The following is a 25,690-nucleotide window of genomic DNA, read 5'->3' as shown; positions in this document are numbered from 1 at the left end:
GTAATTAAGTTAATCTAATCAAGTTATAGGCCTTTCAACTAATTAGTTGATTACACAAATCATTTAGCTCCTCCACCAAGGTTGACATTCAAAAACACAATATATCCATTGCTTGGTGCCTCATGAAAGAGGATCATGAAAGAGGAACATACAAATAAAAACTAGTGTAAACATAACTAAAACATGGACTAGTAAGCATATGAGTACGTTTGTTCTAATGCCACCCAAGAATCATGTAAACATCAATTCAAAAGTAAAGTAACTCTTTATGAGAATATAGACAATAGCTTTCTTTCTACAACTATGTGTATGTAAGTAGCACCTTCTATGATACTTGTACTCCTTGCATAGTTGTACTAGTGTGGGTGCAACGTGGGCTTGATCACCCTGCGCAGACAACCAAGCACACTCCTAGAACCCAGGAGGCTACCAAGTGTTTCCATAGGTCGAGTCAACCCAAGAGAAACCTTACAGCAACATGGATCATGGTGGAACTCTCATCCTTTGGATAAGGTGACATGGTGCTTTAGGGTCTACAAACATTAGTCACAGCCACTACCTTAAGAATTCCCATTCATTTCGCATCCTATTTTCTACTAATCCATAAAAGCCAAGTAATTAATAAACTGACATCTTGCTTGAGCTAAGACAGCGAAATGGCATTTGAGACAAGTAACTTTCAACTACTACTCGTATTTTGGACAATGTACATTAATGTTATAAATATCACAACCATATAAAGAATAAATGTCAACAAAGTACGCATATTCCATCCAGGTCCACATTACACAATCAATCTTACCTGAACTGCTGATTGAGAGTTAGATAGGGAGGCTAGGTCGCCCTAAACATACTTTCCGTATATGTCGTACACGATGAAATGCCTCTTGTGCCTAGAAGCCATCAATAAAATTGGTCTCTCTCTCTCTCTCTCTCTCTCTCTCTCTCACACACACACACACACACACTACATATTAGTAATCTCTCTCTCTCTCTCTCTCTCTCTCTCTCTCTCTCTCTCTCTCTCTCTCTTTCTGTGTTCTGTGTCACACACACACACATCAATAAAATTGGTCTTGCCCCCCCCCCCCCCAACACACACAGTTTTTTCTTTGGGGGGTGAAATCCAGTTGTCATTATATGACAAGAAGGCAGGTTAATCTAGATCCGCACATGTAGACAAGCATATGATGATTTCCTTAAGGATGCCCGCAAGAACTGATATTTAGCCAGTGGGGGATCACCAAAGACTCGATGGTTACGGTCCTTAGATCAAGTCCATAATGCTCAATGGCAAACCCAATAAAAAAAAAGATCATATCCTTGCCTCCCTGGATGAAAACCAAACAGCCAGAATTGGTTGTCAAAGCAAGCACTAGGAAATCGAGGCTGAAGCCTTGGCCATAGCATGAGCAAGAAATCATAAGATTCTGGGCACTGCCACACGCACACACACACACACATTTTTTCGGTGTGAAATCCAGGCATCATTATATTACAAAAAACAGTCCTGGAGAAAGGGACAACCAACTACAAACATCATTATATGACAAGAAGGCAGGATAATCTGTCCCAGGCATACTGACAATCATAAAACAATTGTCGTAAAAGATGCACGGAAGAATGGAAATTTAGTCAGAAGGGATCACCAAAGACCCGATGATTGCAGTCCTTCCATAGGGTCCACAATAAAATAGATCATACCCCTGCCTCACAGGAGCCAGAAGTTTCTGCCAAAGGAAGCACCGGGGAAATGAGCCTGAAGCCATTGCTGCAGCAAGAGCGAGAAATCACGAGACTCTGGGCCATGCCAAAACAGCTAACCGTGGAGACACACACATCCACGCCCACACCGCCCACCCATGAATGCACTCACACGTGGTAATAAATAACAGTCTGCTGCACTTTCATATGTCAATCAAGATGTCACTCCACAACACAGTTTTAACAGCATCTTACCATGTCTACCACAAAACCTTTGCAAAGAGCTTAGAGCACCAAAAAAGGTAATTCGGGCACATCCCACAACCAGAGCGTGGATGCAGTAAGAAAATAGAAATCACTGTTGGTGGTAAGAGGCCAACCGCAATGACTTGGGGGCATGTTGCCTCAAGTGTAGACAACAGGTCCTCATCATTCCAGAGTCTACCTAAGGACCACTTCAAATTTAGCAAAATACAGCTTCGGCACAGCCTGCCACATGAGCTTTTACAGTAATCCTGACCATGCAGAAGCATAAAATATAAAAAAGCATTCCCTCAACCCACAAGATCAGTGAAATTCCTATCCAGATCAGTGACATATTAGTGTGCACAATCTACAGTAGCTCCCACCTAATCCAAAGCTTACCTCAGGATATGGCCTATAAAATATTTAGTATTTATTTAAAAACTTGATAAGAACGATGATGTCTGCATCTGCAACATCAGCCATGAAACACATGCATCTTGCTTTGTATATCAGGAATTGACATATCATTACGAATCCTCACACACACACTGCATGAAGAAGTCAAGTCAAAAATGACATTTCGGCTCTTTGAAAGGCGATTCAAAGACATCCCACGCTAGAACATGATGAGGGCTGTGTGATCATTGTAAAAGGACAACACGAATGACTTGGGAGGCTCATTGCCAAAGTTGAAGACAATCATTCAAGAGCACTCTCCACCTTTAAAAAGGATGACGCTTCCAAGATTGTATAAAAACAATTTTTTCACTACCCTGCAATACTATGTTCGCTAGTACTGCAAATTGACTATACTCCTTAAAAGAAAGCAATAAATTAGTAAAACTATTCCCGATAACCCAAGCGAACAGATCAGTGATGCATTGGTCTTCTACGTACGTCAAACAACCTCAGGAAAGGTCCTGACATTTCACCTAACTAGAAACAGCCCGTCATGCATCCTGTCTTTATAGAGCAGAAGCTCTGCTCATTCAGTGGGCTATCAATATCTTAAAACACTCACAACTACAGAAGGGCATTTTCTTTCATTGAAGATGGTATCCTGCAGCTGGCCTACATACTACTCTTTTCATAATTTCAAGTCAGGGGTCAATCCTCAACAGTACCCGAACAGCATCTTACATTGGTTCAATGTCATCAAGGTCCACCATTAAGTCTTTGCACATAGCTTTGAAAGACAATTCAAACGTATCACCAATAAGGGACCAACATGAATGACCTGCAGGCTCGTTGCCTAAGGTGTAGACAAAAGATGTCCATCATTCAAGAGCACTCCATGTTCAAAAAGGACCACTTTCAAGTCTAGAAAAGTAAGGCTTTATCACACCCTACAGGCCACCACACACACTAGTTTTTGCTGGTACTGCAATCTTGACCAATTAGACCTACAAATAAGAATATCATTTCCACAATCTATAACCCTGGCGAAACATCCAATGTTCATCCAGATCATGATATAAAGATCTGTACAAATTACAAAAGCTTACTTCAGGATAAGTTGAATGAAAGAAATTTATGTCTTATTTCATATTGAAACCATCATTTGCTGGGAAATAGCCTATCTTGCATCCTACTCTGGTAAACCAGAATTCCTTCATCTGATCGTCCGTTATGATCTTCAATTGCGAACACATTCACGTTGCACACACATGGGCAAATTTGACCGCGTGCTCATTCTTAAAAAGTTGGTCTTCAATCTACAAATTAGGGTAAATCATATCCACCCTGAAGCCTTTGCAGAGAGTTTTGCAATGCCATCTAAACAATTTCGCGACCAGGACACCAATCTCAGAATCCAGACGCCAGAACATTCATCAGTAATATGTTGGATACCAATGCTCCTACCTCTGGGTTCTAGGCCAGACATTAGTTGCTCAATCTGTAAAGCCCCATATGGACAAGATCTCAAGAGATTTGCTGATCTCTAGATCTGCCATATGCCAGGTATTCTGCCAGACATTTGTAGTGACCACATCTGTTGCACATCTACTGAACAGAAGTTGGCACATGCTGAAATGGCATGTACAGGTCATGTGATTGCTTAATTTCTGGCAGACTTCTTGCCGAGTCCCTTTGTCGGTCGGAGTCAGCCTGAATGGGAAATGGAGGGTGCCACGTGGTGGGAGACCTGGTCACCTGACAGGGTGGCTGACCCAAGTTGGCCTCAAATACAAGGTTTGCACCCCTCATTCACTCCTCGCTCACTTTTCGGATTTGTAGGGCTACCAAGAGCATGGCTAACAGAACCACAGCAACGCTTGTTTGCCTTCGTATTCAGCATCTTGCAAACAAATCTACTTTTGTTCATCCCTTGCTGGTCTTCAAATTTTGTGAGCTAGTCTTTTGTGTTGTCGCTTCCTCTTTACCCATAGGGGTGTGGTGACCCTCTCACATGAGAGGCCAACAATAATGACTGTTGCCTGCAGGAGTAGATAAAAGGTATCCATCAATCAAAAGCCTTTCTTTCTTTTAAAAGGACCATATTTTCAGCTTCGGAAAAATATAGCTGGATTGCTATGAATGCATTTTCGTCCCATCAGATAGGACACACTCTTCTGCCCTGAAGACATCTTTCACATCAGAAGGCAAAAAAAAAAGTAAGAAATCATAGCAGCAACGGTCTTGACCTCATATAAGGGAGTCCAATTGGAAATGGTGAGGTTTGGTGGAGGTCCTACAATGGCTTTCAAAACAAGTGTGGACAAGCTTTCTTTCTCAGTGCTGCCAATTCTTGTCCCACTATATGGTGAGATTCTAAGAGCTGTTCGCCACTGGACAAGTGGAAATGCACAAAAGCACTTGCCCACAACACCTTGCCCCATCCTACTCAAATGACCTGGCTGCTCCATGTTGAGCTCCTCAGGGCACAGGCTCCTTGTGCATCCAAGGAAAAGTTCATAACAATATCTGTACTAGGCTGCCAAAGATGGCTTTGATAGGTAGGCTATGCAGCAAAAAGCACATTATGAATCAGCTCCTACTATCAGGTTGGAAGAATTGGCAGTTCATTAATAAACCTGCATGCTTTGAGAATCCCCTGGCACAATTCGATGTTCTCACACCAGCTCTTGAAGCAGATGAAAGCTTCTTGATATGCATTATGCTTTCAGGACCTATAGCTTGTGGTACCTGGGGAGGTTTAGTCACAGGTGTTTAATCTCAGATGTTCTGTCTAGTAAAAGAGCATATGCCATATGCCAAGAGTATATGTGCTTTGATAACCCTATGGCAGGAAAACTCAGAATGGGAGATTTGTAAGGGGCCAAGGTGGGGACCCCCGGCTGAAGGCTAACTTTATTCAACACAATCCACCTTCAGGGTTGACCTTAAGGACCATGACGAACACATAATTGCGTGAGCAAAGAATTTCAATAGGGCTCAACATGGGTGAGCCATGTTCATTCAGATATGACCGAGTTAATTTAATTTTAAATTTTATGATGCAATTCTGCTGACACTGTTCTGTTTTACAACAAATCGCGGAGTGTCAATCTTACCCAACAAGGGCCTCGATTGAAAGAACAATAGCATCTGGCTGATCACCCTTACCCAACTAGGGCTTGGGGGAATATGAGTAACTCAATTCAACACTGCACCTGGCGGTTCTCCATTCTGGTTTGTTGAGCAGCTTCGAGGTGCTTCATTGCAGTAGAGGCTATACAGTTGGTGGAATATGTTGTTCGCACCTGGTGTCTTGTGGATATGAGGTAGCCTAAGCAAGAAACTGGTAAGGTAGGATGGCAGGTAGCAAGTACGATGAGTATTTGCAGCAGTGATTTTTAGGCAGAGAGAAATTCATTAGAGATGCTTTGCCAAGGGCTGAACTCACAGTAGAGGCTGCAGGACAAAGAAAACCCTTGCTGTAGAGCTTTTGTTCAGCAGATATTCGTTGTAGATTCGGTCCAAACTGATTTTTGGCAGAAGTTCAAACTTCAGTGCAAAATCTCTCAGCAGACGTTCTGTTATAGAATCTTTGTCAGGGGATTGCCAGCAGCAGTGATGAGGCTGGAAAATGGCACTGAGGGCAGCAGAAAAGGGTAATAGAAGAACAAAAAGAAGCAGCAGGCTATGGTATTGGAGGGTAGAGAGGGTCAGGCATGGGCTGACAGATCAGAAAGAGAAACAGGGCCGAAAATGGGCTGCTGGAGCAGCAGAACGTTGCGCAGTGCGCAGCATGGATAACACATCTTATCCTTCAAAAGGAAGATTGCGATCTGCAGGAGAAGATGGAGAGAGGTTGGCAAGAATGTGGGGACCATCCACTTGTCCCACATGCTTTTGAATGCAGGATATGTGGTTCAGTGCTCCCCAAGCCCTCTTCTTGTAAGATTTCTTAAGTGCTTCGCAAGATCCTGGGTCTTTAATCTTAAAATTGTGCCTTCTAGTGCTCCTTTGGAATGAAATATTTGCTTTCTCGAACTCTTCAACATCGTAGACTCAACTTCAAAAAGGCCAAAACTGAATTCATTACTCTATTTACTAAGTGCAACTGAGCTCTGATACAACACCCAAGCTTAGCTTCAATACCTCTTCATCTGCTTTGCAGAGAAGCTTATTAGTGCAAAATCCTTGGCCGGTTACTGTAGCAGGTTAGAAGACTGATCCCTGTCAATCCTCTGGAACTTGATACTCCTCAAGATCTTGTTCATGGTGCCTCCTTCTCACTGAAAATGACATTCTGGTGTAGCACTCTGCCTTGCCACCTTATGGATTGTGTAACCGGCCCCCTAAAGGGCAGTAGACCATAACTTGCATTGCATATTCATTATTCACAGCCTCCTTGCATCATTTCCAACCACTTAACTTTAAACAACACCACTTAGAAACAATTTGAGAAATAACTGGATGGAGGCTAGAGTGCCCCTACTCGATGAAACCAAGTACAAGACACCACACTGGCCCCAAACACAATTGGTAGATACAACAACGGCTCACCCTTGTGCTCTGCCCCACCGGCAATTCCACTGTCCAAGCCAAACCTTGGCTATAGCCTGCAATCCATCCTAGTGCACACACTAGCACCCAAGTGCCAAGGCAAAGCTAAGGCATTCACCATTTGTCCATGGCCAACTGTAAAAGTATCCAAGCATTCCACAAAGACTGTAACCAACTGTTAATGACCACGCATCCATACACTTTCCAAAATGCTCAAGCAGCCTCAAGGTTTCCAAAATGCAATACACTGCCCCTCGGGCACTCTCCCAGGCACACCCTCTGTATCTGAGTGTCTGCTTAAGCCTGTAAGGTCTAGAGGAGGCTCCAAACAACAAATGGAGCCACAACAAGCTTCCAAAAATCACCAAATGCAATCACATGAAAAGGATAGCGACAAGAGAACTCAAACCAGCTTCAAACAACTTCAATCCAGCTCCAGATCAGCTCCGAGGAACTCCAATCCAGTCCACGAAAACCTCCATGTGCAGCAGATCCAATGTGGAGGCTAACAGGAGGAAATGGCAGCTTGGAGAGGGGAGGGAAGAGAGAGATAACGGGCTGGAATCAGAGAGGGAGAAGGAGCAGAAGGATCACAGGCAGGAGAGGAAAGCGATCAGCCAGCAACCTGCCTTGGGGTGTGTGCAAGGAATTATACGGTCAGCCGTACAACTTGAAAAACTGCACGTACATTAATCAATGCACCCCGTACAGCAGCAATTAAGACCTTGGGAGTCGTGCAGCAGCCTGTACACTTGCAGCCAGCCTCGATCTATGTGCAAAGCAGTCATAAAAGCCCCGTACAGCTAATCTTGGGAGGCGTGCCTGCAGCAAAAGACAACCGTACAAATGCACAAAGGGCCCAACAGCAGCCCTGTACAGCAGTACGGCTGCTCAAATCACCAACAGCAGGTCCGTATAGCCGTACGGTGATCTCGAGGAGCGTGCAGTACAACCTGCAACGTGCGTAGGACTCTGTACAGCCAATGATCAAAGGGCCTTGGGATTCATGCCAAAAAATGTGAGCAAAGGAGCAGCCTCGAAAATCGTGCAACAAGCAATGTGGGGAAAAGGCGATCTCCAAAAAATGCATGAAAAATGAATCCCCCCATAAAAAACGTGCGTTGACCTTGGAAGGAGAGGAAGAGGGTAGGTATGCATGAGGGAATGCCACGTGGCCCCCTCATTAAAGCTCTAACCCTTGCAAACCAATGGAACATTGGTTTGCCCCTCACATTAAAATCCTAACCCCTTCTACCCAATGAAACATTGGTTTCCTTGGGCCTAACTTTAAGACCCCTCTAAACCTTGCCTTGCCCCTAGCAAGTAGGCCTAGTGTGTGCACCTAGGGACTTCTGGGAAGTGTCGCTTCTCCTGGCCTAGCCCCCTAAGCCAAAGTTAGTCACGGTTCATAACTTCACGTCCCCGTGACATACCCTCCTCTTGAAACAGCAAACTATCAAATTTGCTGCTATAAACATAAACCACTAGCAATGATGATATGGCCTAGGAGAGCACGCGAGTCCATCAATATATCAATGCATGATTCATGTGGAGTGACGAGTACACTCATCATCGTAGCAGATGTATTATCAGAAAACAATACCTCAGGTGAGACATACAGTGTCACCAAGCGACTTCTAGATACCGTGAGCCTGTCTGTAGAGAAGGGCGTGGAGGAACTACCCCCCTCTTGAGCATCAAGCAATGCTCCAGACCTACGCTCTGCTAAGCCTGAAGGAGCTACAACTAAAGTCAACTCAAGCACAACAACTGAGTGGACTACACCACTCTGAGTGAAATCTGCTAGTTCACTCACCTCCAAATACTTGAACCTCACACACATGGCAATAATGGATCCTAGGAGCATAGATCCCAGTACCCGATGTCCTTTCAGACTTGCATCACCGCAAGCTGAATCGGTTCAGCCAATCCATGCTAGACTTGGACCCTTGCCTCATGGTTTAAATCAAAAACCAACTAGCATGTACTAAATGGATGTATTGCTCGAGCCATGCCGGGCAACAAGAGCATCCAAAACAGGCATGTGATACTTGGATGTGCTGCTCTAGCCATGTCGGGCAACAAGAGCAATCCAACAATAGCAAGGAATACTTATTCTGCAATTTACCATTCAGCCTAGAAGAGGACACTTTCCATCTTCTGACTGATACAAAAGTCAACAAAACTAGCAGGAAAGAACAATCCTGCAAATTACCATGCAAAACTAGCAGGGAATAAACATCCTACAAATAAAAAAGCAGCCTAGAAACAGGAGACTCTGCAATTTTTGGCTGTTACAATTATTCATACCATTATTACTGCTTTTTACCCAAGGAAACAAATCTCCTACCGCGTGTGGCTCTCCTTTTTCGCTTCTTGTGCTCCCATAGGTTGTTTCCGTTTACGATTGGGACAATCTTTGCCCTAATGGCCCTCTTCTTTGCAAAGGAAACACTTTCCAGCTTCAAATAGGGCTTGCTGTTCCTCAAGAGACAATCTCTCTCTGGTACTGGGCTTACTATCAGGTCGCTGGTCCACATCAAAATTGACTTTGGTCGTCTTGGCAAATTTCCTTTTCGTGAAAGAGTCATCCTGCTGCTTACCTTTGAATCCTGGAGTCATCCCTTGCATGAGAGCATAGGCTGTAGTAGCATTCTCAATCAGCTGAGATATGTTGGAGACCTTTGTCTTGGTGCAATAGTCACGAAGCTCCTTTGGCAGCCCACAACAATACTTTTCAACCTGTTCAGACAGTGATACGGTCCTATACAAGCTTACTGGCAATAAGGCCTCCCAGAACTTTTTGTTATACTCTTCAAGATTCTTACAATTTGCAGCATCCAGCTTATGCCATGCTGTCATTATATCCACTTCAAAAGTGGTGGTGAGCCAAGCAAATGAAAAAACTTGCATGAACTCAACCTAAGAGTTAGGGGCTTTACCTTGCAAAAGCAAATTCGTCCACCATTGGAGTGCATTACCCTTCAAGAAGGTGGCTGCCTTTCATACCTTGGAAAAGACTCTGTGAAATGACCACTCGAATAGGCAGCATCAAACTGTTGCACAAATGTCAGAGCCTCCAATCTGTCCTGCATCCCATTTAAGGTTTCAAACTTCACGGCTGACCCTCCCTCCTTATAATCTTTCAGCTTACCTTTGGGAGTAAGATTATCATAAACTGGGGGCTGTAAATATGGTGGAGGCATCGTGGATCCCATATTCTGTACCATATTGCCTGTGCCCATGGTGGGGTTGACCATTCCAGATCCCATTCCCTGCATCTGTGGCACACTCCAAGTGTTGCTCATCATTCCGAGCATCCCTGTCTGCATACAGGGCTGCATCCCTATGTTTGCATACATCATATTGGCATTTGCAGGGGGCATTCCACCCTCCATATGCTGCTGCAAATTCTGCATTCCTGGCTGGAAACTACCCAAGTATGTACCAGGCATACTAAGCCCTTCGGTGGGCTGTCCCACCATTGACTGAAAAACTGATCCTCCGCCAAAATATCATGGATGCTTCATGGGCTGAGGGAGGACTTGCTGTCGCTGATTAATTGAACGAAAACTATTGACATTACAGGTTACGGGGGTGATTGTGGGCATCTCTGGTGGCTGTCCACTGAAAGATACACGCCTCTGAGTCTTCTTATGCTTTGTCTGCTTCTTCTGAGCTGTCTTTTTGCTTTCAGGGGGAGCATTACTACCAGGAGAACCTTGCATAATCTCCATGAAAGTTTGTTGCAGCTGTGACAGGGCTCCCACTGCACTTTGCATTCGTAACTGAAAAAGGGCATTGGCATCAAGCTCCTCTGCCTCATCTACCTCGTCCTGCGAATCCCAGGTGGCATGCTCAAGAGAAACATGTTGTCCCTCATTAAAGCTCTATCCCTTGCAAACCAATGTTCCATTGGTTTGCCCCTCACATTAAAATCCTAACCCCTTCTAACCAATGAAACATTGGTTTCCTTGGGCCTAACTTTAAGACCCCTCTAAACCTTGCCTTGCCCCTAGCAAGTAGAACTAGTGTGTGCACCTAGGGACTTCTGGGAAGTGTCGCTTTTCCTGGGCTAGCCCCATAAGCCAAAGTTAGTCACGGTTCATAACTTCACGTCCCCGTGACAGATTGTGTTGGGATACTGGCACACCCCACTAGACCCTTACTCAATTTGGGTGCACCAAGTTAGTGCCCCCACGTTGTCACACGTGGAGAGACATCCGAGGTGTGTACTAGTGGCACCTGGCAATCCCCCTGATTGCATGACAAATCCTGACCAGCCACCTAACCGTGGTGATTTTTAAGGTTGGGCCTCTGTGAAGCAACTCCACGATTCCCACCCCAAAGTTACCACCAGATTGGACAATGAGTCCCCAACCCCACATAAACACATATATCTGATTCAACAAAATTGATTTAAAGAACCATCACCTGAACAAGAATATCCTTTTAGAGACATGTACTTAGTGATGATCCTTGGATGATGTTACGATACTTCCACACAGACTTGCGCATGCATCCATTGATACATCTTGGGAGATTTTGGTGAGCATATCAGCTTGGAATATTTGGAGGTCTAGATGTACAAAGACACCTTGGACAGGTCCCAGGTTCACCATCCCACTCACACCTTGAGCAGTATCTAGACAAACACCATACATACTTTGAGAGCCATATGGGTGAGGATGCAGAGGTCTTTGGGGGCAGCCTCTACTAGGAGGGCGGTATTTCTCAAGCAATGGAGTGGCTCCCCTTTTGTCTCCGACTCACCTACAGGGTTGAGATGGCATTTTCAGCCTCAACCTTGGTTGTTTCATTGCTCCGTTCAGAATTTATTTTTGGTCCATCTAGGGTGTATTTCATGTACTGCATCATGTTTTTTGTCCCTTCAGTTTTCTCAGGAAGGGTCTTTCATGTCTTTTTCTTGGGGGGGAACAAAGGATATCCTTTGATCTAGTTCATGAGAAACTTTGTAAGGTACACAACAAAAGGAATACCCTTTTTATCGACACTACAGTTTCATGACAACCTTTCTCAAGAAAATGCAATCCATGCATTTTGTAGGGAATGTAGGCTTAATTTACTTGCTGAAGAAATAAATTTTCCCCGATGTCCCAAACCAGTTTAGAGACCCTTGGGTTATTGCAGACACAAACACTCCAGATTCCTTATACTCTCTCGACTTTCCATTTACTCTTCTTGTCCGTGCAAACTTTCAAACACCCATTTTCCCAATTCATAGAACTTTAAAATTTCTACAGTCCACAGAACAGTGTTGCTTTTGCTGCCATATTTTTTTAAAAAACATAAGCTACAATGGTTAGAAGAGATTCCTTACTACTACATCAGGCTGATTTTAAGTCTTTTTTCACAATCATGCTTTGTGCTGTAGTTAAATGCCTTTTCGTATGAAAGGGTTATCTCTCATGGAGACATACCTGGCTGAATCTTTAAACTATCTGTTCTTGATGTCTACATCACCAGATTATCCCTTTTTGTATATTAAGGTGAATCATCAATAGAGTGAATACCTTCTTAAAAATTATGCGCACAGATTCATTCGAGATTGACATTGACAACTAGCACTAAAATTGGCCATTAATTATTTGAATCGTTCCTCGGCCTTCATGTTCCAGTCTCGACGCAATAAAAGGCTTGTATGTGTATTTAGTAGCCTAAATAGCATGGAGTCCTCCAAAGATATGGAGAACATCCTAACAAAATCTATTTGAACAGTTTCCTATTTAGATTTTGGTAGCTCACAACAGAGAAGCATGCCAGCAATACTAATGCGCTCTGCCTTTAGTGGCAGAGCTTGCGTTTCCGCAGATAGTCTCATAATTGCCCTAACTCTGTCCTGCCTTCACAATAAAAAACAGTTGGAAAAAAGACTAACGTTTTACTTTCTAAATATACAGATCTCTTTTAAGGCTGCCATGGAGATATTGGCTGTGATGTGTGGTTCTCCCGTGTTGGTTTTTAATACTTTTTCAGAGGTGAGTGCATGAGAAATTTTTAGACTAAGGTCGCTAAAGGATGTCAGTCATGACTACGCTCTATAATATTTTATCTTACAAATTTAACAATATTTGGAAACATCCTCCATGAATCATGGTGACTACCAAGGTCCAAAATCAATCTGACTAAAAGCATTTCGTTAAGACTCATGCAGACATCCATCTACTCAGCTGTAAGCGATCAGATTCATAATTTACGATGCTTCCATGTTCAACACAGCTGTACAGAATCTTGGCATGGCTGTATGGTCAACATGGTAAAGGCACAACGATGTTACCAGAGGAGAGAATTATCTTAGACTGATTAGGAGAGGCGCACCATTCAACATGATGCTAGTTCAACTGTTTATTGATATCATTAGAACACCAGAGCAATATTCAGGGCACTGTTTGACTTTCTCTGATGATAAGCATTTGCAAAACTTTGAAGACAATTGATACATTTCAAAACTCATCGCAGACACCATTTACATGCAAAGACCAGCTCAGGCAGTTTCTTTTTCAAGTTCAGAGGAGGAAATTCTCACCTGCTTTTTGTAGCGTTTTGCAAGAACTGTAGAAATATCCACTTCATCTGCCCGCTCAGAGCACATCTCTCCCAGACAGAAATAGAAGTTAGCCAGCTCAAGAGATGGACCATTTAACACCTTTTCCAAGCAAGTGATAATGTTGCGGCATGCCCTTATGCCACCTTCTGCATCGCCAAGTACTCGGCAACAATTCATTAATGGTGTCAACGCATCGAATAGGAGGACATGCAATGGATGCTGCAAGGAACATGGCTTTCTCAGATAGCAGATCACGATTTCCAACTTGAAAAATGACATGCCAAAAAAAGAATCCTATCTAATTAAAATGGGATTACTTAGAATTGAAGGATGCACGCACCAGCTTTCCCGTGAATTCAGAAATAAAATCCTCAAACATTATACGGGCATCCTTAAAGTGTCGCCCTTTGTACATGGTTACAGCTGCACACAGTCTCTCATGCACATTTTCCACTAGATCCCAAGGCCTTTCAATAAGAGGCCTGCTTTTCAAAGTGTTACTTGCTAGAATACTAGAACATAGGTCGCATTCCCATTTTGCAAAACCTTGATCAGGAGAGACATTGATTGTTTCCTGTGATTTTTTCACTAACACTCCACCACAACCCTTGACATTGCACACCACCCCCTGCCAAAAAACATCTGCTCCAGATCATTGAATGCTTGTAATTTCAGAAATATACACATTACATTTGCAGTGGTTGGCATCAACGTTACACTAGGAACTTGCAATAAGCTTCAAGAAGTTGAATGAGACAGTGGTACTCAGACAGCCACTCGTCCACATGGCAGACTGACTCTCTTCATAGAGGGCAAGGTTTGCAAGGACATCCACACATCTAGGACGATTACACATGTGATTCATTGAATACTATTTTGCTCTCAACTGTAGAGGAAAATGCGGAGAAGTAACATGAATCAATGTTGGCTTCCATAATTGATTTGGATTATGACAAAAAGAAGGTATGTTGTTAGTCTTTGGTTGATTGATTTAGATTATGACGATAAGAAGGTATGTTGTTAGTCTTTGGTTGAGTTCTCCAAACTATAGGATTTGTATGACTCGCCTTTTTACCCTTGTGATGACCCAACCTCCCTTCCAAATTTAAACCTCTAGGAAAGAATGCATGTAGTCCTCATCCACAAATAAGAACAGGGCCTAGGTGCCTTGAAAAAATCTCAGGTTAGCAAACTTCCTTTTGTATGCTCGATAGGGCAACAGTGAAAGGAAACCAGATTTTGCCATTCCTGCATGTAAGGGTTTCAAATCTCCAATCAGAGAATACTTTTAATTCCCTGACATGCTCTATAAAACAGACAAAAGCAATACGACATGTTTGACCTACATAAATTATACTTGTACTATGAATATGTAGATAACACAGATGACTTGGGTGGTATAAATATGTCTAAGAGGTAGAGTTGCAAAGATGTTTTTTTCTTTCCAAAGAAAAGGAACTTCTATTACAAAACTTAGAAAATGACAGATATCAACAATCCATGGGATGCTTGACCAATCAAAAGATGGTTGCTATGCTACATGCTTCTCAACACCCCACTGCCTAGAATGTCTTGGAATAGGTGCCAACAACCAAGGTGGGGGGCTATACAACAGCGGACTCCTCGATCTGTGAGAATATTAAAAATACATGCAAGCCATGCCTTGTAGAACTGCTCCCACCTTTTAGTGCTAGATCCCTCCATGCCCTACTCCAATGTGGCCCACAAGGTGTAGATGAAATCATGCCATATGTACTGGCCACCATCTCCCAGACACCATCCTCCAAAGAGAACACAAGTCTTTGGTGGCGAGGAGGGACAGTGTCACCAATTGGTGCTTCTCCCAAGAAATAAAGAGGAATCATTATTAGATTGACTTTGGTCACAAAAAGTTGACTTCAGTCAACTAGAATAAGTTTTATTTACTTTGCTTTGCATTGGTAAAAGAGAACTGTGGAGACGTCCACAAGAGACTAGGATTAGTCCCAAAACTAGAATGCATGCATTTGACTAACCTTTGATGGGTTAAAGTGTTGGAAAATGTTTATTGAATGTGTTGGGACCAAAAAGAGTGCAAAAAGGCCCAAAATTCAAAGGGCAAGTGCCACAAGAGTCAAAGCACAAGAATAAGTGGCACCCCACTTTATGGAGAGCCCACTAAAGTTAAAAGCCCATAAAAGGCGCTCCACTTGGAGAAAAGTGCTCCCTTCATGGAGAAAAGCAGTAAAAACTCCCTATAAAGGTTTTATAACAAACATGAGTGTAGGACAACGGTTGGTGCTACTTACTTTCGAGGAGCTCGTGCTGCTGCTTCTGCAGGAAGAAGCTGGGGAGAGGAAGAACAGCCGATCCAATGATAAAGCCTTTGTTGCACGAGGCAAGAGCAATGGCACAAGGAAGGGCAAGCCACCTAATGGAAGCAAGAAAAGAAGAAATGCTTCCACTATGACCAGTCAAGATATTTTGCGAAGGACTGCACCAAGAAAAAGGCTAACTAGAAAAGAAGGAAGGAGTTCAGAGGAGTCAACACCAGTGGTCAACATGGTTACGGAAACAAGAGAGTTTTTCTTGGTGACAACTTCGAGTGTTGCTGAGATTAGGTATGCATAGTGGTTCCGTACTACCAGTGGCAGAGCTCCTTGCGCCGTTTTCTTCACCCCATGCATCGTTTTCCTTTTCCAAAGCACTCACGCCATCCTTCACGCCCGTCGGCCCGTCCACGTTCTTCCCAAAGTTTCCTTTCCTTTTTGGTTTGCATTGGCATGCCACGTGGAGACCACGTTTTGGTTTGCCCCAAAGGCCTTTAATTTGCCCCTAGGCCCTATGGGGTCAAACCAACGACCAACTCTCCTAATCACCAATTCACTCCCAAGGCATTAATCCCTAGGGGAAAATCTTACACACCCACATCCCGAGGCCCTGCCCCTTAGCTCTCCAGGGTCCTGCCCACATGTAAGTGCAAAACTCATGCCCTCGTGACACACCCCTCTCTTGAAACATGGCAAGCGACCTCGATTGCATCTGGATGTTACAAGGATATGTAGTAAGTGAAAAACATGTGAATATACCATCATGAAAGCATGTATTACCATTTGAGACCGCATATATGATTTCAAAACCTAGGATACCAATCCATATAAACTGCAAAACCATTTGAGACTGCATATATGATTTCAGAACCTAGGATAGCAATCCATATAAACTGCAAAAACCATCTCATAGTGACTGGTACACTAATCATAGAAGTCCCAAGGCAGATATACTGTCAACAAGTAGTACCTTGGGTGAAACATACAATGTCACCAAGTGAGTCAGAAAAACACTCTCCAGACTAATTAAGAAAATCTGTCCGCTCTTTATCTACCTTAGAGATTACAAATTTCAGATCATCACATATGGTATCCTTTGCAAAAACTAAATATGCAGAAATATGATGTTTCATTACTCTGCATATAGCTGAAGCTGAGGTCCTCGAGCTCGCCGGCAACGCCGTGCATGATAACAAGAACCGCATCGTCCCTCACCACATCCAGCTCACTGTCTGCAATGATGACGAGCTTAGCAAGCTGCTTGGGCAGGTCACCATTGCCAACGGAGGCGTCTTGCCCAGCATTCATACGGTTTTGCTTCCCAAGAAGTCGGGATCCTCTGCAAAGGCTGTCGATTCTGCAGCTTAGGTGCACCTACTTCAAGCTTCAAGGTGTTTTTTAACTCCACCATTTGTGGAATACTATTGGACTCGTGAATTTATCGCCTTTGCGGGGAATTGTGCGAGTGTTTAGCATATGCTTAGTGTAGGCCATTTTTGGATTCGCTGAGTTGTTATTTCCTTTCGATTGTTAGGTTTCGGTAAATGGCATCCAACACATGTTTTCTCCCTCTATGCTCCAGGGAGATTTTCCACTTGTGAGTATCCACCAAAGCATGAACTCTGTGACACCAAGGCATACCCAACAAAACATCACAGTCCTCAAGAGGCATTATATAAAATTCCTCGCTGTCCACAAAGCTCTGTATGTGCAAGCATGGCTTTCCAATGATAGGGTAACCGGCGTGCTAAACCCAGGACAAGCCAAGCCTGCCTCACTCATAGGCACCATCTCCTCTGCACAGATTCCAAGTTTGCCTCCCAACTCCGGAGGGAGAAAATTTGAATTTTGCACAAGCCCCTGGGTCAAAGAAGATTAATATCATCTGATCCCTCACTTTGCCCCATGCCCTGCAAAACTCCATAGCATCACATTAGGCTGCTCACTGATAACATCAAGCATTAACCCTACAGATGGTTTAGGCTTCTTGCCTTTTTGCTCTTCCCTATCATCCACTTTCTCTTTAAGCTTGCGTTTTGGGCAATCCCCTGTGACATGGCCCTCTTCTTAGAAGTGAAAACATTTATTAGCCTCCATCAAGGCTTTCCTTTCCTCACGTGGCAACCAATTTGAGCCTGGCCTATCACGCTTCTTTCCTTTGTTAAAAGGAGGCTTCGGAGCATTCCCTAGCTTTCTTGCTTTCTTGAAATTCTCAGACTTACTGCTTTTATACCCCACTGGTTTTTCCCAACAGCAATGGATCAACTGTAGTAGCATTCTCAATGAGCTGAGACATGTTGGTAACCCTTGTTTAAGTGCGTTCTCGCACAAAATGGTCCCAGAAGCCGAATCTCCACATCGTTCCCTCCAAGAAACCCCAATCACCCACTTACATTTGCTCGAAATGTTGTAGGAGGAGAGCAAGACTCTGAGCCTTGTCTCGTGCCATTAAGCCATGCAAGATCAAGGCAATTTGGTCACATGAAAGTATACTCGGTTATTTATTGCAAGACGCCCATGTTGGGAGCTCCAATGATAAAGAGAATATGACTTCTTGAGAATTATAAGATGATGTTCAATTAGTAAGGATTGATGTCTCAAAAATGTTGGCTTTGTATGGTAGATCAAGATGGATTTGGAAATTGAAGACCTAGTACATTGAATGCTAGCAGCTGTGCAAATCATCTTGGTATCTACAAACCCATAGTTGATTGAAATATACAAAAAGTGTCGGAGTACCATGTGGTTAGGTATTGATCAAGTCTATAAATTTTGAGTGGAGTACTCTATACCAATTAGCTTGCTATATCCTCTAGTGGTTTCCATGGGGAAGGGGAGAAATCTCTCAAAGGTAATTGCCATAGGGTTATCCTAGACAAGATAGAGCTCTAGAGGGACAATAGATGAAACTGGCAAAACTTTAAATTGATATATTTAAATAGCTACTAGTCAAAAATTAAATAATGACTAGTTCATAGTTGATGGCCAAAGCTCAAAGTTGATTGGACACTTCTTGACAAGACATTTCTTAGGAGGGAAACTAAGTCGATCTTAGTTGATCATATTCTAGTCTTACAAAGGTAAATATTAGTCGATCATCCTTAAATTATTAGGCAACTATTAAGGATAGATCATACCGGAGAATATATAGAGGACATAACTAGATTGAAAGAGCTCTACAAATCCCAATTGTCAAGCCCATGGTTATACTAAGCATGTTTTACTGCTCAAGCTTCAAAGCTTTTCACTGCAAATCCGTGGCTGTCACAAGTTGTACTTGCGGCAAAAAGATTTCCAAAAGGCAACACGAGGACTTTCAAGGCAACACGGGGCCTTTGCACAATGCCAATGAAGCAAAGAAAGGACTGTTTTGCTGGAAATGAAAGGAAACAAAGTAGTAGAAGCTTACCATGCGATGTAGACAAAAAATGCAACAAGAAAAATGCTCCAAATGCGAGCACAAGTAGTCACCCTTGGAGAAGGTGAAATGGTGTCACGGGGACGTGAAAGGTGATGTAAAGTATCTTTGTAACTCAATCCACGCTTAACCCAGGGTTAACCATGGTTAAGTGTAGTAATGGTTTGGCTGTGAGAGACTTGGCTAGAGGAAGTGCACACTTCCTAGAAGTTCCTAGGGGCAAAGTCTAGGTGTACCACTAGGTCCTAGGGGCAAGGCAAAGGCTTTAAAGAGGGGTCTAAAAGTTGGGCCCAAGACAACCAACATTGTCCTTGGTATGGTGGTTAGAGCTTTAATGAAGGGCCAAGTGTCATGCATGTAGGTGCATGCTCTTCCCTCACCTACCATCTCTCTCCCCTCACCCTCCTACACACCCTCCTGGAGGCTAGGAGGTCTAGCAGAAGCTCCCTGCTGCATTTTCTAGCTCCTCCTACTGTTGTCCTACTGCTCTGGCTGCTCCCCTTCCTTGGCATGTTTTTGGAGGCAGTTTACTGCAAGCACACACCCTGAGGTGTTGTACGGTGGCTGGCGCAGATTTCGAGGCAAGAAGGCATGCATTTATTGCAGTCCGTACAGCCGTACGGACTGTACGGAATAGGGTCCAGCCCTCTTGAGGTACCGCACGGGCTGGTTGAAGCGAGGAATTGAAGGTCAGATCCCGATGCTGAGGCTCTGGGGTAGATCTACAAGCTTGAGATCCTCTTCAACTCTTCCTTGCTCACCCTCCACTCTCTACCTTCATTTGTCTCTTATCCTGATTGCTAGAAGCCACCTACACCCTACGAGGAGCCTAGACAGAGGATAGGTGTGAGGAAGGAGCTCGCCCCTCTACCACAGACAGCAGGAATTGGTTCCAGGTTCTATTTTTCCTTGTTCTTTCTTGCTTCGGAGCCTTTTGCAGTGCATGTGTATTGTTTGCAATCCTTTCAGGACTCCCACAGGTTCTAGCAAGCACCCAAAGCCAAGGGTGTTCCTGTGGAACGGCTAAGGACAATGTGGATGAATGTGATAGCCTTGAGGTTGCCTTGAGCTCATTTGCCAGTGGTTTGGATGCTTGAATGCCTCTCAGTTGGGTCAAATCAGAAGTGGATGCCTGAGTATGCCTTGTCAGTTGGTATTCTAGTGGTGCACTTGGATTAGATGCCTTGAAGACAGATAGAGGATTTTGTGCAGAGAAGAACAGTGCAGGGGCGAGCCCTTGGTGTAAAGCATTTTCCATTCAGAAGCATTAAATAAATACCGTAAGGGGCACCAAGGCATCTGGGGCCAGTGGGTGCATTTGTGTATTGTTTTCACTGAGTAGGGGCATTCTAGCCTCCCCTTTGTTGTTGTTGAAGTTTGTTTCTAAGTTTTGCTAAGCAATTGAAGTGACTGAAGTTTGCATTTTGGCTATTTATGAGGTTTATGATTGAGTAGAAGAAGATCACCGCCCTTTTGTTCATTGAAGGCCGGTTTCAAATGGACAGCACATGGCAATGAAGGGTGCCAAGAAAAGGCTGGAAAATGGAATTACAGCAAAAGAAGGTGCTCCCACAAGGGGGAGAACAACTCGAAATGAGTGCAGTAGCAAACAGAGGAGAGAATCTCGCAGCCCGAGGCAAGGGGACAGTAAATGAGAGCCAATGGGCTCAAGGAGAGGTCTCCAAAGGGCAGCAGCAAACCTCCAATGTCAAATACGAGTGACCAAATGAGTAAAAGTACTGAAACAAGGCTCCAAACGTTGGCATGCTTCATGAGGCAGCTCCAAACAGCTCCGAACCGATCAGAAATACACAGTACAGTCCGTACAGGTCTCCGTACAGATCACGAACCAGTCTGTACAGGTCCAAATCTGTCCATACAAGTTGTATGGCAGTCCATACAGCAGTACGGCTCACACGTGTGGAGATGCCTGCTGAAAAACAGCTCGAGGGTGTCTAAACAGCTCCGAAATGGCTCCGAATGCCTCCGTACAGGTTGCAGCAGCAATAAATGTGCCCGTTGTACGGCTCACGTGTGGAGGTGGCTGTGCTTCAGTAGGCTGGAAATGCCCCGAATGTTTAAGGAATGCCTAAAAACAGCAGCAGATGCACACACTAGAGTCGCCTTTGCTGGAGGAGCCCCAAAAGGTGATTTCCAGCGATGGAGCTGCTTGAAACAGCCTCGAATCACTTCAGCTTGCAGCAAATGCCTTCAATGAGAGCCAACCAACAAGTAGAGAGGTGAGAATGGCTGCCAAACAGCTTGGGCAAGCTGCCCATGGCTGAGGGGAAGGATCCCTAACCTGCTCTGATACCACTATAGGCTAGGGCAAGCATGAAAGCTCATGAAAAGAGGCAAGGGAATCAAAAACGAGCTGCTGAAGTGTATTGCTGCAATCCATCAACTAGTACAAAGTACACCCAATATAACAAAACCTTAGGACATGGTGTCCTAGATGGACTAAGTGTCCTAACTCCTACATGTACTAACTGTACCAAGTGTCCTAACTACCTATAACTAGGCCTACAAGACACATACCAAGGAATGAGCGGCACCTATGGATAGCCCATAGAATGGTCTACAGTTATCTTGAGGTAAACTAGGTCATACCCGATGACCTCCTGCAACTACACACATTCCTGACATGGATGGAATAGAGCGAACTTCCGGTGAAGCTTAGCTTCTACAAAGATCACTGCCTACGTACTTTTGATGAGGGTTTTATTGATCCTCCTAGATATACTCGGATTCACCTCCCCCATTGACTTAGGATCTCTATTGGGCAATTCTCGGTTTCTTCACATCGACTTCTCATTGAGAGTGGACGAGCTGAGGGAGTACCCACGGAGAGGCGCATATGCACTCAGTGTGAGCTACAGGAGATTGAGTCAGAGAAGCTTCAGGTGTCCAATATACTACGAGATCCGAGGCCACTTTTACTTCTCTTCAGAGATACCTTCGGGCTACTCTCCCGCTTCCTCGCCTTTCCAGACCAAAGATGTTTGGCCGCCTTCATCCATGACATCAAGAGCACTTAGTCAGATCACACAGACAAGGACGGCGGTGCACTGGCAGACTCTTCACAGAGCATGATCACAAAGTTTTTCCAGCCAAACCGCACAGATTATCATCCCTCGGGCCTCTAACACGGACAGGACCCAAAGCCGACAGAGGACGGACACGCAGATTACACTTCGAGACATCCCTTCCAGGTTTAGGGTTGGGGTGCGGCCGACACGGGTCACCATAGCCCTAGTCCAACGTAGAGCCTCTACCAAGAGACCACACCGAGTAGCGCCCACATAAGTCGGCAGCACTCTATCTCTGACTTTATTCTACCACTGTGCCACCGGATGCTGGGTCCTCCATGATATTGGGCTGGATTTTGCTTTGTACTTTGATGACATATGATGATAGTGGTGATGGGGAGGACCATATTGACATTATGTTATGACCCTGTATGGATGTTCTTCTGGCTCTGTAGCATATAGCATGTAGTATGGGTGTTAATGCTCGTTTAGTAGCTCCACCCTTTCAGCTTGTTTGTATCAGGTTTCTCAGTCTCATAGACCCATCGGTCTTTGAAAACTTTAATAATCTCTCTCTCTCTCTCTCTCTCTCTCTCTCTCTCTCTCTCTCTCACACACACACACACACCCCCCAGTGGTTGCACTTTTACAAAAGGATTTCATACCACAGTTCCCAAACATTCTTGAAAAAAGCATATACTGCTTTATAATCACAGTATTTGATTATAGTACTTTGGAGCACCTCCCTCTCTCCCTTTTGCCATTTCAAATAGCAAACTTTACAAGCAGTAAGAGTCCTTCAAGTAGAGTAGACCTCAAGATAGCGATCAACAGATGAAGAGAGAGGCTCCATGCAGCGTGGACAGCCACAATCAAAATGCTTCGTCATGGCAAGTTGATGCCTCCTAGTACTTCGAGACTCGTACAAATTTATATATGATAAACAGAGCTGAGTTCGAATCTGAGTCAGTATACAAGATAAACCATAGCAAGTGATTTCTACTTCAACCAAACTTCTCATAAAATAATTGGACAATTTAAATCTACCTCTGTATCCTGGGAAATGTCTTGTGTTGCCCTCACATGCATCACATTAGCCTCAGAATAAAAGCAGCAATTTGGTCTGCACATAACATCAGACATGACTCTTGGTTTAGAAACATCAGCACCAAGTCAAAAGAATATAGCAGCCCCAACTGCCTCCCTCCTTTCACAATCTTCTCTAACACCTTTGTTGAAGAGCTCAGGAAGGCCAAGTGCTTCCCTATTGATGTCCACGAGTCCAAAACAAGTAAACTATCAAGACCAATTGCTTATGGAAAGGAATATATTTATCACCACCCGTGTATCCTTTCAAGGAGGATCAACTGCCTTCCAAACATGCTGGTGGAATAGATATAGGGTCGAAGAAGAGCAGGAAAATATAACCAATTTTCGGCTATCCCCTTCAAAGTACCGCCTTGCAATAAACAAGTCTTCTTTGCATGTCAAGGATGCATCATGATGTCTGCTGGAGTTGTATGCATCTCATAGTGAATGAGGGCTTTTATGTGGGTGTACCCGCCCTTATTCACGTGAGGATAGGCTGTACTTGGAGGCCTTCTCCAGGCTATTGGGGGGGGTCGTTTGGTCCAGCCTCTAGGACTGGGTGACCAGGCTCTATAGGGCCCTTGACCCTGGTCGGGCTTAGCAGACTGAAGGTCGGGTCACCCGACCAGCTTAGTCGGTGGACTCACCCTGGGATCGGCCACTTGGCTGCTCCTGGGTCGGGGTCCATGTGGCAGGCTATTTATAGCCTTGCCCTGGCCCCTCCCCTTTGTTCAGCATCTCTTGTGGAGCATTCTATTACTCCTCTGCGGGTGTATTCCCCTGCTTTATATGCATTTTCCATTGCCTCTCTCTCGGCAGATTCTCTCTCTCTCTCACTTGCATGCTTTCGCACTGCGCTCCACTCTCACATGGTATCAGATTTCTAGGTCGGCTAGGGACCAAGGGATGGCAGAGTTTCAGCACACTGCTTGAGGGCTTTTCAGCATACATCTCGAGGTATTTGAGGCACTGTTTTGTGATTGCCGGCCTGCTTGTTAGGTGATCTGCTGCAACCCATAGAGGTGGCACATAGGGGCTGTTGGTTCTGGTTCCAGGCAGCAGTCCTTGGCAGCTATTTTCGTGCTGTTTGCCCATGATTTCTAGGCCTGTTTCCAGGCAGTCTGCCCATTCCAAGGACAGCCAACAGTTCCACGGTAGAGGGTCATGGCGTCGTCAAGAAAAGAGGGCGGCACCGGCCTTTTTTTAAGATCATATCCCACCCACCCTTACTTGCCATATCCCACCCAGCCTTACTTGCATCGTGCATGGATGAAACCGTCGCCTGTGTCTTGACCAAAATCGCATAGATCCAAGTTAGCTGTTGTTTTGTTGCCATGATCAACACTAGGAGTATGAGGTCTGGAATAGCTCGATGGGTCCCTATGTAATGTACAAGCAAGGAGGACAAGCTTAATGGCATCAATTAGGCTCACTGAAGGCTCAACGAAAATTTGGTTTGTCCATAGAAAAAAGCGGCAGCTTGTCCAAGGTTATGAACGGAGGCCTAAGGGTCCGAAGAGCTCAATCAACTATGATGTTGACCAAGAAGATGAGTTCAAAGAGGAGCGATTCAAAGGCGCATTCATCATTGGCCATGACCATCACCAAGGAGGTTTCCCTAGTGATTTAGACACTAGAGAGTGCTTCCGAGGTTTGGTCTACTCTTGAGGATCTCTATGCCCGGAGCTCAGCAAAGTGGGCTATCACCTTGTAGGGACAGTTGTACAGTCTGAGTTTCCCTAAAGGGAGTTCTATGCAACCGTTTCTGATGCGATCAAGGATTCTCCACGATCAGTTATTGGCCATGGGTGCTACTTTGACTTCAAATCAATTGGCATCGTTCGTCCTTACAAAGCTCCCTCCAGATTATGACATAGTTGCCTGAGCATTGAGAAGTCACAACACATCAATTAGACTCTGATGATCTGAGTTGCCTTCTCCTAGAGAAGGAGTCTGTTCTTATCTCTCAGGAGAAGCTAATGATTACTTATGGTGCATTCTAGGTGCTACTTCAGGTGGAGGTAAAGCCCTTGCAACAATGCACAAGAAGAACGGAGCAAGTGTTACAAATGCAATAAACGAGGGCATCTGACCAAAGATTGTAGGTCCAGGAAGAAATCTAAGGACCAGGTGGACTCAGAGTCGGATTCCTCTTCTCAATTGGGAGGTTCCAAGGCAATTATGGCCATCACTAGCTCAATGTTCTAGCGTTACTTCCAGGTCTCCCCACAAGTCGCAGCCAAGGAGGGCTAGTGGGAGGGTGTGGGCTACTTCTAGCCCTAATCACTTGGGCTATTGGGGAGGCCGTTTGGCCCAACCTCTAGGGCTGGGTGGCCAGAGTATATAGGGCCATGATCCTAGTCAGCTAAAGCTG

At 44.4% G+C, this 25,690-nt stretch overlaps 1 protein-coding gene across 7 annotated transcripts in view; it reads right to left on the bottom strand.

Annotated features, from left to right (window-relative positions):
• Positions 1 to 108: 108 nt before the first annotated feature.
• The window catches only part of LOC147885201 (uncharacterized), a 143,863-nt gene continuing 118,281 nt past the window's right edge, over positions 109 to 25,690 (bottom strand). The window contains exons 7-13 of one of the 7 annotated variants that reach the window (XM_087398025.1): positions 23,275 to 23,350; positions 23,042 to 23,188; positions 13,812 to 14,099; positions 13,451 to 13,690; positions 2,085 to 2,149; positions 803 to 893; positions 109 to 533 (exon numbers count right to left, since the gene is read on the bottom strand). In XM_087398025.1, the coding sequence (XP_087254151.1) occupies positions 845 to 893; positions 2,085 to 2,149; positions 13,451 to 13,690; positions 13,812 to 14,099; positions 23,042 to 23,188; positions 23,275 to 23,350 (865 nt within the window). In that variant the 3' untranslated portion in view covers positions 109 to 533; positions 803 to 844. Of the gene's footprint in view, positions 534 to 802; positions 894 to 1,125; positions 2,150 to 13,450; positions 13,691 to 13,811; positions 14,100 to 23,041; positions 23,189 to 23,274; positions 23,351 to 25,690 lie in introns of those variants that run through there. The other 6 variants (XM_087398026.1, XM_087398028.1, XM_087398023.1 and 3 more) reach the window with 6 other exon arrangements.

Source organism: Dipteris shenzhenensis, chromosome 26, assembly GCF_047967505.1.
Source record: "Dipteris shenzhenensis isolate YYH24624 ecotype China chromosome 26, Dip_SZ_1.0, whole genome shotgun sequence".
Taxonomy (NCBI): Eukaryota; Viridiplantae; Streptophyta; class Polypodiopsida; order Gleicheniales; family Dipteridaceae; genus Dipteris; species Dipteris shenzhenensis.
Note: the sequence above shows the minus strand (reverse complement) of the source record. Positions and strands in the feature narration are given on the sequence as shown.